We start from the raw sequence: 16,204 nt of genomic DNA, 5'->3' as shown, positions 1-16,204 counted from the left end.
TTTGTTTCTGGTGTCTTGTTGGATTGATGTTTTCATCTTGAATTATATCTTTAATAAGTACAGTATCCGTTTTGACTGAGTTAACATTTTAATTTTATTTCACACATCATAATACAAAAAAAACATAATGAAATGTAAAAAATATGTGTGAGAAAATAGTAAAGGCTGCTATGAAAACCACACCCAAATATAACAAAGAATAAAATACCAGCAAACTTAAGTCTTTATTTTGTTTTATTTGACCCAAAAATATCTGCGAAATAATTCAATTTAAGTAAATTCATTATATAAGACACAGTATCACCGTCACAAAGACATGGTCAAAGATGTATTTCAAATATCTTTGAGTTCTTAGTATAGTAACTTTACATAGTATAGTTAACCAGTCATTTTATGTGATTTATTGGGTGGGACAGTCTATCCACAGCAGACGAAATGACCTGATTGATTGGAAGCATTTCAACAATATTTAACAAGAGGAGGCAAACGTGACCAATTTCACCACTGTCCTCCAGACTTAGATGTAAGACTAACAGTTACTGTTGTCTGTGCCTAGATTATAGACTATATCACCAGCTAACTACCACCCACTGGTGAGCACTGATTTTCAAAACAGAATCAAACTCCTGCTTTGTCTTTAGCCATAAATGGAGACATTCCCAAAAGAGAAAATGGGCAGATCATCAAACTTTTCCACAAAGTAACCGAAATTCAGCGGAATACACTCCTGCATTTGGCCCAAAGACAGCAGCACAACCTGCCGTGCAGTGACACGTCTGTTGCCTCCCTCAACACAGACAACTGACCAATTAAAAGAACTACACAGATTAATGAGAAACATTCTAATTCATATGCGTATGTGCAGGCAGGAGGGGTCCATCAATGGCTCCATTAGTATGAAAGCAATGAAATTCTCTGCTGTTCCCCAGATGGAAAATGTCTGGGCACTCTCCACAATCATCTTCAAAACATCACACTAGGAAAATCCTCAGCTCCAGCAGAGTTCCACACACTACGCCAAGCAGCACTGAAACTGTTTTGGCGGCTTGTGGTCACCCAACACCTCACTAAGACACGTGTGTGTTCTACATAATGTGTACATTGTGCCAAAACCACTGTAGACGAGATTAACTTGAATGCAAGTATTGTAACTCCACTTGCAGTGCGGCTATAATATAACATCATTAGTATTGTGCAGTGTAATGTCCTGTGTGGATATTTAGGAATTATTCACATGTGCCTTTTGCATATTTTATTTCCATTCAGTTGCTATGCAGGAGGTTGGCTACAGCAACATGTAAGGGTCAAAAAGTTGGATTTCCTCATGTGAGAAGTGTAAATTTACACCAGATCAAAAAGTTGCAGTTGCCCAACACCTCCCTCTGTTCCCTGTGGACCTGTGATTGACGACCACTGACCTGACCCCTCACACCATCACGAACTGAACACACACTGCACTGAGTTGAATGCCATCCTTCGGTTTGAAACGGTGTGTGTTGTGGCCTCAGTGAATAGTGAAATGACTGTATGGAAGGACAGTCTATGCCTCCACCTCATTATTATGTAGCAGCATTAGCGTTTTGGCGAGTTTCGAAAGATGCCTTCACCGACCCTCGGAATTGTCCCTACCAACCTCTGGAGCGCTTGTTGGATACAATTTAAAGGCGCAGTGTGTAAGATTTGGGTGAGAGGGAACTATTGGCAGAAATTGAATGTAGAATAATCCTCATGATGTTTTCACTAGAATTGTAGTTTTCTTTACCCCAGAAAAGACCCTTTATATTCAAATACTTTATATTTACATCGAGGGGACCCTCTCTATGGAGGCCACCATGTTTTTTACATTAGTCCAGACTGGACAAACTAAACACCTTTTGAGTTTTTATGATAATTAAAGTCTACCACAGTTTCTTTTTCATGTTTAGAATGAGAGGGTGAGGTGAGGGGTGTTCAGCAGCAACATGACATTTCAACACTAGATATCACTAAATTCTACACACTGTACCTTCGAGGCAAATGGAAATATTTTAATATGTTGTGGATACTGGATTAAAACTGATTCTAATAAATGTATGGATTTGACTGGTGGAATATTACTGACAGCTAAGAATACATTGGTACACAATAACAAAAATGTACCACATGTGTAGATCTAGAAGTTTTTGAAATGAGTTGTGTTGATTGTTGGAAATATGACAAAACTCCACCACACTGTATTCCGCGATGGTGAGTATTAGTGCACTTAAAGGGGAATACAATATCTTACAATTCCAGAGTAAAATCCTAATATTACAAGAAAAAAAACACAAATTTACGAGATTTCATTTTGTTTTATTGGCTGTAAACGTGTAAAATCACTAAATTAAAGTTCTAATAGTGGGAGAATAAAATAAAAATGTATCAAAATATAGTCGTAAGTCGTAAATGAATGAAAATAAATGAGTATTGAAGCAATGCAACAGTGAGGTTGGCTGATTCAAAATTTGGGATCCAGAGGAAGTTAAATTCCCCTGGCTATTAATTTCCTCATAAATATACTTTTTCATTCTCATAAATATACAACTTTTGTTTCCTAAAATCACAACTTTTTTCAATCTCTCCCACATGTTTTGTCTGTTAGAGGGGTTAGGGGGGCCCCTGGTCGGTCAGTGGCAACATTTCCGAATTCCCGACAGCCCTTAAAGGCGGCACCGCCACAGTTCGGAGCAGAGAGCCGCCCGCGCGGCGCGGATCCCCCCCCACCCCCCCTCCTGCTCCCCCCTCCAGTGAAAAGTGAGGAGAAAGCTTCGGGAGCGGAGACATGGAGGCTCAGCGCTGGATGTGTTAGCCTCTCTGGTACCTCACGTCACTCCTTTTCTCCTTCCACCCCCCGTCCCCTCAGACCAGAGCGGCTCAGAGCGGCCTCCGCTGCCGGGGAGCTTTTTCATGGTGTTCGGAAAACGTCGTAAATCTGCGGAGCGCTCACACATTCCGCAGACGGCTAGCAAGCTAGCTTAGCTCGGCTAGCAGGAGAGGACAAAAACAGGCGAGCGGAGTTTTGTGCCACAAGTGGCGCTGCGGCGTGAAGTGACTCGTAATGTCGCCTCCCGGGATTAACCTCACATGCGGATGAGAGAGACGTCGGCGACTGCGGGAAACCGAGAGCTACTGCGAGCCAGAGGACCACTGCTATGTTGGGCTGGACCCGCGGCTCCGGCAGCCCGTCCGAGCCCCGAGCTTGGCCACACTCGGTGCTGTGGAGGCTGGGGGGCTTCTTCTTCCTGCTGCTGCTGGAGGGGGCCGGCTGCCTCGCCAACCCGAGCAGCACCTCAGGCAACAACAACAACAACCAGCAGCAGCCCGGTGTCAATATATACATGAGTGTGGAGGAGGTGAAGAAGCTTCTGGGTAAGAAGGCCTGTGTTCAATGGCAGCTGTCCTCAAACTTTGTTATCAGTGTGTGTGTGTGTGTGTGTGTGTGTGTGTGTGTGTGTGTGTGTGTGTGTGTGTGTGTGTGTGTGTGTGTGTGTGTGTGTGTTGGGATGCAGCTGTGCCAGGTCCCCCCTCACATCTGTGTGTTTCTTATCAAACTCCAGGACTGTGGTGAGCTATCACAACTTTCTTCCTCTTATTATTGTTTTGTTTAAGGAGCAGCCATAGACTGGGAGAAGTTTGTACATGTAATTTGTATTTAACCCCCCCCCCTGCCTTCAGTGGAGTGTTTAACCGTGAAACCCAACCATTCATTTCATGGTAAAAGTTAATAGCGATACATAAAATTGACTTCATGTGCCACAGACATAATTAGACTCACCCTCTGCTGTATTCAGTGTGGTAATTGTGTGGTGAGCTCATGGTAGTAAAGGATTAGCCTTGGGGATTTAAAGAGGACGAGATGATGTCTTTGTACAAGTTTTTAGAAGACTCCTGAGACACTGAGCTGAAGAAGTCATCCTCGCTGGTGTAGATTACAGATTTAGTCTTAAATGTTGTCTCTAAATGTCCTTAAAAGGCCTCAGTCTGTGGGTGTATCAGATTAACATTACTCATGGTGTGTCCCCATGTCATTGCAGAAATAGTAACTGATTTTAATGAGCTCTCTTGCAGATAATAGCATGATTACATAGATCAAGATGGATTTTGTGACAAAAACTGAACATATCATGAGCAGATCTTCAATTTAAACCAGTAACATGGCTGTGCACATTATTCAACATTCCCTCAAGCTAGTAAGCCAAAAGTGACATCATTAAGAAAACAGGCTTGAAGCAGCTCTATAGTTTTGGTGTGTTTTCAACCAAATGTCTTCCGATGTGTCACCAGCACTATTGGAAAGAAAGAAGCCCCTTATTAATACATTTAAAAAAAAACACAACTATAGACTGAAATATACACAGTTGTGTGTCAGTGTCAAATTATATGCAGTGATCTGGATTCAGACCTGCAAAATAGACAGAAAATGTGCCGGTCCTAAGTTGATAATTTCAGGTTTACCAAAGATGTGTCGAGGATGCAGTTTGAAACCAGTCATTTACTTTGTGTTGGCCACTGCACGCTCTAATGAAGGGGTAGAAGTGCGAATACGTAATGTCTTTGTGATGGGAGGAAGGTTCAGCTCATCACTATGCTGCTTTAAATGCATGAATCATCTTGTAGGGTTTTATTTTGCATAGGTGTCAACAAAATATGTCTCTGTTGTCCCTGTGTCCAGGGTCCTCACAGGAAGTTGGCCCACCTCCTCATGCTGTATATGCAGAACTAAACAGTGGCAGCCATCAGAGATACTGGTTTGCTTGTGATTATGTTTAGGATCCTTGATGTTTGAACCGAATCATGAGCATCACATGTATGTAAATATGTGGCATCTTTCATGTGCTGTGGAATGCCACTAGCACTGTAAAACTAATTTAAGACATGTAAACAGACAAAGCGGACGATTTTGGTCAGTGATTTCTTTTTGAGAAAACCATCAAAGTATTGCTCACGTTTAATTCCTCATTTTCTCCTCTCTGTAATCTGACTGGTGTTGCACTGTAGGCTGGCTCCGTCCCTCATGCTTCCCCTTGTTCTCCATCATGCTGCGGTTAATCTTCTGTTGCCTGACCAGGACCTCTCTTGTGGTTTGCCTGAAACCTCATTTGGTCTTATGGAGAAATCTCTTTAATGTTTGACAACTATGCACGTGGAGCTAAAAGTATGTGTGGACAGAAACTTTCATGATGCAGTTGTAGGGAAAAAAATATTGGAAGGAAGTGAAACTGGTATCAACATCACAGTGCTGATAAGCTGCTGAGGAGTCATTCTGACAAGGTTTAGGAAAAAGCACAAGCTTTACATGTGTTTTTCAACAGGTTGGTACAGAACAATTGTTATTAATAGACAATGGACAATTATGCATATGCTGAATATGAAAATCAACTTTTACTCACTGAGTGTGAAATGGTTGGTTGGTGAATAATTTGATTCATTTGACATGCATCATAACACCACATGTCAAAGCCTTTGAAATATTTGTTTGATTTGTTTGTGACCAAATAGGAGATTTTCAAAACTACACTGAACCCTGCATGTGCACATGGTCTAAACATATATGCCTACAACTTCCTGTTGACTAAAAAAGGAATGTTATCCTCTGGAAATGTTTTCCAAACCACAAAGAGCTTGTGTCTGTTAACGTTTTCAGGGAGTTTTGTGGAGGATCTTGTATTTACCATGTAGGAGTATCCAGACTACCAGACGTGGCTCACTTAGAAAATGTCAGTGGTAGTAGTAATGTTATATTTTGGCATATTTAGAGTTGCTTACCTTTTGTTTGTTAAAGCTGTTTTCAGACATGACCTATGGGTAAAATCCGTATAGAATTGGCTACAGTGTTTACCAGTAGTTTGCCTCTCACACATGCACAACACAGCGGGGGGGTTTCTACACAGACGCACGCGTTCACAACAGCTTCAAATCCTCTGCATTATTCAGGCAAGAGGTGGAGCAGCAGACAGAGGCAGGAAGTGATGTATTAACTCTGCTGATGAGATCATGCGATCATGTTTACAGCACCCTGACACTGTCTTCGTTGTTGTCTTCTACGTGTATGGTGCTGCTTTTTCACCAGTAGATATTTGTTTTGTTTTTGTTTTTTTCTCTTTTGCGTCTGTCGCATTTTAGAAGCTTCATCAACACCCCCACTCACTCACAGTGAATCCTCTAGTGTTCACGCATCCACTTCTCCTGGATTTCTACAGACATTAGGAGGTCCAGTGGAGAAAGTCTGCAGAAACTACTTTGACATTTGCGTTCACATTTGCATGCACCTCCTCCGAAGAAATTATGGAGGAATTGCAGAGTCCAGTGCATGTCTAAAAGCTTCCAAAGATAGAAACTGCTAGAAATGTTTTGTTTTAAAGTTAATAATGTCAGTGCTTAAAATTGTGATAGATAACACAAGGTAGATAATGTTTTTTATCAATAGAGAAGGTGCCACATTCTAGCAGGATTTGATTGTAGTATTGTACATTCTTCACGCAGATGCTTTGCAATGAACTTGTTCCTCAGTGTTTGGGCCTCTTGTCCACATGCGAACAGTGTTTTAAGTTCTAAAATAGATTTTTATACATGCCATTCACAGATTTCTACCTTGCTCAATAATATTTGAACCACAGCGTTCTTCTCTGGTATTTGATGGATCGTTGATGTAGACTTATTGCTACTGGCCTGGCATGCTTGTTTTAGTTCTGTTTTTGTGTTCTTGGAGGTATTTTGTAAAACTGAGGTAGTTTAAAGTGAGATTGACCTCAGATGACTCTAAATAGGTGTCACTGTAAGCCAAGCCAAGTGAGTCAGTGTGCACATGACTGGTCATAGTAGGAAAATCACAGGAGCAAATGATAAAATTGCAGATGGGCTGTTTCGGTTTAACTGCTTCATTTTAAGGGTCCAGGTATAGAGCCTTTTACACAGCAGACAAGTTGAGTTGTTCTGGTTAGAGATGCAAAAGTATAGCTAATAACATTCACGATGGCTGAGTGTCATCAAGTGTCCCAGAAAGCAAGCACAACACGTTATCAATTACACCTGACCTGTGCTTTTCCTGGTATGACACGTTAAAGTGGCCACACTTGCTCATCATCACACTGTCATGGCTTTGTGGGAAACTTGAACAGAACAGAAGCCTCATCCGCTTTCATCAGTTGCACATCTACTCCGATGAGTAAAACAAAACATTCTCTTCTTTCTACTAAACAATCAATCATGATTTTAAACTATGCTAATTGAGATTAATTTTCACATCTCAATAGTCATGAATAAAGTTTGCCATCTGCTACGGTCACAGGAATTAGTTGATAATGAAATTCTTTATCAGTATGATCACCTCGTGTCGCAGTTAATTACTGGTTAACCCTGTTTAATTGGTTTAAATGACTGACGACTGACACACTGGGACCAGTAGCTGTAACCTTCCAGTGAAACCATGAAGCCATATCAAATCATTTTTCTGAGCTCATCACCTTAAAAGCACTCATGGGATTTGGAAAGTGACGTGACTTTTCCAGTTAGACTGTGAAGTTCAAGTTGCCAGTGTGCAGAGCCGTCAGCAGGATCATCTCATCAGGGAACATTTTGTAAAGAACACTTTGTTGACTAAACACAAACATACATGTTTGACCTGTGAAGGTCATGATTCTGTTTTAGAAGAATACAGAATCAAATTTACTAGTAATGTTATGTCCATACTGCTCTATTCTGTGTGGTAATGTTACTCAGATAAGAAATGCAGGCCTGGAGTATGATAAGAGCAGTAAAACTTAGTCGTATATTCTTTTACATACCCACACATGCCGGTTGGTGGAGCTGAAGCCTGTTGTGTCAGAGTTTAGCGGATACCCATGAGCATTATTCCTCAACCATGTTTAACCCTTTAAACCATTTAAAATCTGCTATTCTGACCATGATGGAGTTTCTTAAAAATCCTCTGTCTCCATATCCTATCGTGGACAGGATTTCTGTGAATACACTTTTTAAATATACTGTAATAAAATTGTATGAGCCTATAAAGCATAGAGACATTACAGGGATAGGAAAAACAGATCACCAAGTAATGTAGTGGTGCTGTGCGCTCAGTGGCAGATGGATGTTCAGGTATCTTCAACATTCTTTCGTTTAATAACTTTACCAAAGTACCTGATTCTCGAGGGGTTGGTGAGGAACAGGAAAACATGCCTGAAGTGAGGCAGGGTTTTACATGAAGACATTGGCAGCTATGCCTATATATAGCAGGGGTTTGAACCAAGACCCAGAGGGAAGAACTGGCTGTGATTGGTCTCAGACAGCCATGGCCACAATTGATCCTTTGTGAAGCTGACCCGAAGTCAGTTCACTTGTAGATACCTGGACTCAAGGTTAGTTAAGGTTACAACGAATACTTGGTAAATAAGGAATATTTTCCAGAGGATCTTTTTGACAGCAGTGTTGTTTGGGCATCTATAGGCGTACAAAAGTGGTCCCATGTTAAATAAATGAAATCACATTAACCTTTAGCTGTATCACAATATTAAATAAGTATGGACTTGTTACCTTTTGCTACAAGACTGAACCTATAAAACCCACTCAAGAGTCTTACTGGCAATTTTATTAAACTCAGCAAATACCTGAAAAGATGGAGAGAGGAAGCAGGAAGAAGGAGAGCAGACACATTAAGTAGACTATAATTCAGTTCATAGCAGTTGTGCAAATTGGCAAAATAGCTTAGCATATAAAGCCAAGATGAACTGTTTTCAAAGACATCTCAGAAGAGAGAAGATCCTGAGAGAATTGTGACCTTAATTTTAAGAAAGGGAATCGTGAATTTTATCCAGAATCTTTGAGGCCTGTGAAAGAGCTGAAACTAGACAATTTCTGGGACTTCCACTTTAAAAACAAATCTAATAGTTCCACGTAATTCATTATTATCTTCGTTTATCCAGCAGGTACCATATGTTCACTGGGATGTTTTTAGTAACTCCAGGTCTACTGTGCAGAAATGTATTACGTTTGTGATAATTATTGTTTGCTCAGTGTCATAGACTTCAATAGCTTTCTGTCTTTCCATTTTTTGGTATTCTGACCATCAGTTGATCCTTTTAGAAGAAAAAATTCTGTACATTTAATGCTTCTTTGCTGTCTCCTATAATAATGATCCCTTTAAGCCTCATTTTTCCATAGTAGAATCACCAGTGGTCTTGATCTCCAACACTTGACTCTGAGGAATGTTTCTTGGTGGAAAGTACGTACAGAGAAAGTCTTTTTTCTAATCCTTGCATTGCATAGTTATTGTGACACTGGTCTCAGTGCTTACTATATCTGTGCTGGGTTTTTCTTCTGACAAAGCAAAGCCATAGCCCCCCAGTTACCAAGCCAGAATTAGTATTGTGAAGACAAAACGACTAGTTCGCTTTCAGTTTCTGCAATACTTTCTTTGGGAAGGGGAGACATGTTTTGTGGAGCTGCAGCTGGTGGCGGTTTTGATGAGACAAATTGCGCCTCGGATTATAACTCCCTCATATGTTGAAATCGCCAGGAAAACTGACATATTCAGTTTTTTTATTGTAACTTCCATGTGGGGGGGAAATCTAGCAACATGTGTCATTTTTTCCCCCACCCAGTAATCAGAGTGTGGCTTAGTTCCTCGGTGACAAGCTTGCAAAAATGAAAAATAACCAGGTCTCATAAAAATGTGAAAATGTGAGCAAGTGTGTAAAAGCGTCAGCGTATTGTGAAGAGCCAAGTGCATTTCAGATCGCTAGACTTCCTCCCCTCCTCCAAAGAGCTGAAAGGCGAAGCAGGGGCTTTGAAAAAGTGTGCGAACAGTGAGGAGTGATTGGCAGCACTATTCATTTCCTTCATGCCACTCTCCAAGGATCCTGTGTTTGAATAGGGGAGTCCCTGCTTTCACATCTTTTGTCTGAGCTGCTTCACTCAAAGTAGATTCTGTAAAGCAACAGCCCATTTTATAAGTTGTTTCCCTTCTGTTGAAACTGGAATCATAAATATACTATGTTGTGTTCGTTGGAGAGTAAATATCACAAGGTTTTGAGCTGTTATACTAATTTAATTTTGTTGTTACGTTGTGGAAATTCAGAAACATTAGAAGCAACAGATGCTCAAATCAAAGGTTTTCAAAGCCTGCCTTTTTCTGTAGCATTTCTAAGATGGGAGCTACAATATGCTCATATAAACACGTCCTTAAACAAAAAAATATATTTGACCTAGTACACACAGCCCAGACTTTCAAACTGCTGCTTACTCACAGAGATGCCCATGTTAAACAGCATCCCAAAATAGATAAGTTAAGTCGTGTGTGCGAGACCTCTTACATGACCCTTTGTTCGCCTTGAGATGAAAATCATTCTGCCGCTAACAGATAACAAATATCAAATGGTTTAGTAAAAAAATGATTGAGTAAACGTCTGAGCCTCTTTGAGCACCAAATAAGCATCAATGAGGTGCCTATAATGAGACGGCAGCAGACGGCCTCGCTCAGATTCCTTTCCCTGCCTTCATCCTCGTCTGCCCTTGAGGCACTCCACAGAATAAAAGAGGGAAGCTGATGTATGGTTTCTTTGAAGCAATTCAAAGGAAACCACAGAGATTGTGTGTGTTTTTCCTCCAGTTGTAAGATACTTTTAAATGTGACTATTTTTACATGTCCTGCCGCAGAACGATAAAAGCATAGCTGATGTCTTTGGTCTGTATGTGCGATTGTGATTTTTTTTAGAGAACTTTCTCTATTTAATTTCTACATCATCATATTGTGCATTAATTTTAATTTTGCACTTTGATGGTCACATTTTTTTTATAGCACTAAGGTGTTGCACTCTAGTTACCTGGGTCATCACCAGACAGGCCTTGCATGAAATTTTAATCCAGATATTTGCTGCAGCCAGAAAGTTGCAGTGTTTTTTCACGAAGAAAGAGTGATGATAGACACTTCAAACCATAGATCTACTTAGTTTTTAGACCTGCAAACCTGAGGGGAAAAATGAAAGCCAAGCAGCCCTGAAGTGCCCTCCCTCCTGCCAGCTAACTGTGATCTGGGATGGCATGTCAGGTGATTTCCTGCTGAAATTGTTTACCCATTGCCTCGTGTTAGAGAGGATGTTATTATAGCAAAGGGCGGCTGTTAAAGGGTTCAGAGGCTAAATTAAATTTATGACTATGTAACACAATGTTTTTCACTCAAATCAGAACATTTTCAACATAAGCTGGTCGGTTAGAAGTTAAAAGTGCTGCTACTAGCCTTAGCTACTATTAACTAAAATATCAAGAAAAATCACAAGCTCTGAATTAGAGACAGCCTAACAACAATTTTAAGAGAAACTAGCAAGTCTTGTGTAATTTAAAGCAACATGTACAGCATTCCTATTCTGAATTTCCCCACCAGTCATCATTTGTACAAAAATTGTCATGTCAAAGTTTCATTTTTGTCCTCAGGCTAAGTATTCAGTCATATGTTTTGATTTAATCTCTCATTGCTGATGGAAATGATTTGTGTGTCTGAGTGTGTGGTTACTGCATTACATAGTTAATATTTTTATGTATGAAATTTATTTTTCTTCAGGTGATTTTAATTATCTAAATATAGTGAATGTGACCAACGTGACCAAGCTGCAAAATGAGATTTAATGCCTTTGCTCAACTGCTCTGTATCAGTTACTATGTACCATCAGACTGAGCTGCGTGTCAATAACAAAGGCTTGGTAATCAACCCAGTGCGGTTCGCCAAGCTCTACATGGACATGATGCTATGGCCGATCAATATATAGGTTAATCGTTTACTATGAGAGACATTCATCAGAGAGTTTGCTCAATTCTTCCTGCATCAATACATATTCAAATTTTACATTACAGAAAGATTTCTAAATTGTCCATGCCATGAACGACCTTGCTTGGTGAAGACTGAAGCAATAAAAATGATGTTCGATTTCCACCATGGCTTCTTTTTACTTGTCAGCTGACAGACCCTGATCTCTCTTTCAATAACAGACCATAACCAAGTCTCAGTTTGTGGTTTTTCCATTGTGTTTGACCTTGAGGTCCATCTTACACTACCCCCTCTCCTGCCTCATTCATGTCTGTGGATTTGTGTGGAGTTTCCAGTTGATAGAGTTTCACACAGGCCCTCATTTTCTCCTTCTTTGGTTAATGTGACCAGTATCTTCCCAGTGAGAGGCTGGGGGGGGGGGGGGGGGGTTATCTCCTGAGCGCTCAGGGATGGAGGCTTTGGGAGGTAAAGTGTCGTCTGTGAACACAAGCGGGTCTTTGTTATATCCGTCCTGGACCTTGCCACCTGGCCGCTGCCATCTTTTGTTATCCTCTTTCAAAGTCTGCATGGTGATCCACAGCTTGAAAAAGAACTCAACTTAAAATTTTGTAGAGCCAAAAATTTCAAGACAAACTTAAATTTATTATTTCAATTTGTTGCTGTAATTATTGCTGTTATCTTTCTGTCCGTCTGTCTGTCTATCCTTCCCATTCTTGTCAATGTGATAACTCGGGTAGCTGTGAGGGGATTTCTTCAAATTTGGCACAAATGAACTGATTGCATGTTGGTTGTCAAAGTCAATGTCACTCTGACTTTTAAAAGCAAGTTTCTGGCCATAGCTCATGTATTATTTTTCTATTAAGGCAAATGTATAATTGGATATAATTATGAGGTGATGACATTTTTCAACCAAAAGGTCAACGATCTTGTCTGGCCGTGGTTTATCTCAGGAATAGGAGAGGAAACTCTTACTATATTTCCTGCAACTTGACCTGTTGGTGGTGGCACACAACTACAAGGCAGTAGTTCTTGTAGTTCTCTATGCAGTTGTTTTGACTTCTTTAGATGGAATAAGTGGCCATTCTGCGTTCATTTCTAAGACTGAGGTTGTGTACAAAATCGCTCACTCATCACTTCTCCCTACTCACTGTAAAGGATGTGTAGAAGACTCAGTGAGCTCTTCTCAAGTCCTTTTCTCCATAGAGAATTGCTAGGAAGCCACTTACATGAAAGTTTGTGCTGTTCCCACCTCGTGACAAAAGTCTAGTACTTATTTTCACAGAAAACATTATGACAGTAGTATGTTTATACTGTTGTCTGGTCTGTCCGTTGTTTTTCTTTCATTCAGCGTGAGCGCACTTCGTGATTTGGCTGGGCGATAAAACGATAATTATAATATTAATAATTTATGGAGAAATAACTTTTCTTAAACTTAAAAGGCAAGGCACATCCAGTTGAGCTGCTCAGTGGCCAGAGAAATGAGTGTGCTGGGCATGTCTGAGATGTAATGTGTTGGTACTTTAGGAATGTCAGTCGGGTGTTGAGTGGAAAGAGCATGTGATTAGTACAGTGTAACATCCTGGTCAAACAGATGTTCATCTTGAAATCTTAAAAAATAGTTGATTCAAATAATTTACAGTTTTATGCTTTCAAAGAGCCTCATAGCTGTATATCACAATTCATTGAACTATTATACACTGCTTGCGGTCACAAGTAGGTTTGCTGTGTCTCCCAGCACAGCCTGCTACTGGTGTGCATGTGCCTCACCAAATCTGGCCCAATCAGAAACAGACTCCATGAGTGTGGCATTAGGGCCCGACGTCCTCTAGTGGGACCTATACTGACAGCCCAGCAACATGCAGCTCGATTGGCATTCGTCAGAGAACAGCAGAATTGGCACGTTTGCCACTGTTGCTCCTTTTTCCACAGATGAGACCAGGTTCAAACTGAGCACATGTGACATGCGTGAAAGAGTCTGGATACGCCGTGGTGAATGTTATGCTGCCTGTATCGTCATCCAGAATGACCGGTTGGGCGGTGGGTCACTGATGGTTTGGGGAGGCGTATCCTTGAAGGGTAGCACAGACCTCCATGTCATAGCCAACGGTACCCTGACTGCTGTTAGGCACAGGGATGAAGGACTCAGAGCGATTGTTAGACCATACTGGTTCAGCCGGCACTGGATTCCTTCTGGTGCAGGACAATGCCTTGCCTCTTGTGGCCAGAGTGTGATGGTAGTTCCTGGACGATGAAGGTATTGATGCAATTGCATTCACTATCCAATTGATCACCTATGGGATGTTATGCATCCATTCATCTGAAGCCACCAAGTACTGCCACAGACTTTCCAGGAGCTCACTGATGCCCTGATCCGGTCTGGGAGGAGATCCCCCCCGGCACCATTGGCCGACTCATCAAGAGCATGCTCAGACGTTGTCTAAAGTGCATACAGGCCATACACACTACTGAGTCACATTATGAGTTGTCGTGATGAAATTCATGCAAGTCGGATCAGCCTGTGGTTACAAGTTTTTATGGTGTGGTTTTGAATCCAGTCCTCCAGGGGTTGATGATTTTGGTTTCCGGTGTCCATTGTTGGATCATTTTGTTCTATAAATCTGCTAATCATTTCCTTGATTACTCTCAATATAAATAGGATCTCTAGGATTGTGACTCCAGTTTTAGGGCGTCAGCTATGATTTTAAATTTGTGACAGTGCCGCAGAGTCACATTGCTCATGTATGATGATGGATTTCACCATATATTATGGGTTTATATATAAACAGTGTCACATCATGTCACTGTGCATGATAAACAGACTGTAGCACTGATTTTAACAAATTATTTTTACCTTCCAATAATACTGTGGCTCAAAACATGCACCAGTATGTAACCTACTTTAATCCAAACATAGTTATACATGTCAGTATGTGCTTAATGGCTGATGGGCTAACTGACCTTTTATGTAGGCTAATACAAAAAAAAGTTTTTCTCTGAGGTAGAATACCATATAATATTTGAAGAAATATTTGTATCAATGTTGAGCAGTTATATAAATAGAGATAATCTAAATTATTTAGGTGTGATTTTCAAACAGAAGTTGGTATGTGATAATCAGTTTCAACAACTCAAAGATGGATGACGCAGTACACTTGGTTATTTCCTTGTGTTTCTGGTAATATAGTGTATTCTGACCTGACTATTGTTAATCACTTGGCGCCAACAGAGAGGGATGGAAATGTCCAGCAGGAAATAATCCCTCAAAACAAAATTTGCTGCCAAATAAAGGTGGAATTCAGAATGAGGTCATTTTCAGTTTGCATTAAAGAAGTCTGTTAGCATTAGAAACATCTGTAGTGGCAAACAGAGTACATGATGGTGCTGGGGACTCTTTACATGTTGTGACTACATGCAAACTAAACGAGAGTCGTGTTTACAGGAGCACCTTCTAGTAACACCGTCTTCCCATTACTGAGAGCGGTGAGTGTGAGTCAGGGATTAAACTGCAGCGAATGGTTCGACTTCCTCGATTTCAGGAACCACTTATTCCCCCGTCCTCAGTCTGTGTACACTGACAGACTTCGGTTGCCATTCCTTCACATCCTTGTATTGAAGTTGTTGTAGTTTGGGTGGGTGGTTATGGAGCTGTGGGAGGAACAACTTAACCTCACCGGTCCTATTTGGGCTGTGTTGAGACAAAGGAGTCACACAGAGTTGAACCTGAGAAATAATTACAAGACTACACTGAGGATGAATTCATACTTGCCTGCATACCAGTGCATGGAATAAAGTGGGGCAATTAAACAATCCCATTAAATAATTGTATTCCAACATTTCCACTCACTTATTTGAAGTGAGTCCTCTATTTTAACCACCTACTAAGATATGAATGTATTAATACTTGTGTATTCCTCACTGCTACTACTATTGGTTCATCAGATTTGGGACCTTTTTAATGTTCTATTAACCACTTGAGTCATTTTTCAAGCAAAAGCATTTTCCTTTTTTCAGCCTACAAATTGAGAGGTTATGTGTTCTTTGCATCACTAGTGGAGTACCCATTCTAAACATGCCTTTCAGACAGTTCACAATTAAAAAAAAAAAAAGCTCTTTAATTCAGCCCAATATAAAGCTTTGCAGCGATATGCATATATACCGATCGACAGACGTGTGTGGAATTAGTCAGTAGATTTTGATAACTTTAATATCTTTATAGTTTTACTCAAATAAGGCATTCAAAATGTCAAACCATTTTTAACAATTATTTGCCAGGGTTTTCTTTATGTTTCTGGAGGTCTTGTGCTATGTTGGCCTGGGGGCGTCTGTTTGAGCTCATCTTCTTCGACAGCTGTAATTCTGTTTGACATGTTTTCTCCCTGATTACTAATTTCTTCAGCAAAGACTAAAGAGGGTGTCAAACAGTAATTTTCA

General features: G+C 40.5%; 1 protein-coding gene across 4 annotated transcripts in view; it reads left to right on the top strand.

The window, feature by feature from the left end:
- The first annotated feature begins 2,734 nt into the window (after nt 1-2,734).
- ryk (receptor like tyrosine kinase) overlaps nt 2,735-16,204 on the top strand; it is a 42,154-nt gene continuing 28,684 nt past the window's right edge. For 3 of the 4 annotated variants that reach the window (XM_069522511.1, XM_069522509.1, XM_069522510.1), the window contains exon 1: nt 2,756-3,387. In XM_069522511.1, the coding sequence (XP_069378612.1) occupies nt 3,171-3,387 (217 nt within the window). In that variant the 5' untranslated portion in view covers nt 2,756-3,170. Of the gene's footprint in view, nt 3,388-16,204 lie in introns of all 4 variants that reach the window. The other variant, XM_069522508.1, reaches the window with a different exon arrangement.

This window comes from Paralichthys olivaceus, chromosome 3, assembly GCF_024713975.1.
Source record: "Paralichthys olivaceus isolate ysfri-2021 chromosome 3, ASM2471397v2, whole genome shotgun sequence".
NCBI classification, from domain to species: domain Eukaryota; kingdom Metazoa; phylum Chordata; class Actinopteri; order Pleuronectiformes; family Paralichthyidae; genus Paralichthys; species Paralichthys olivaceus.
This window is presented reverse-complemented; position numbering and strand designations above follow the sequence as displayed.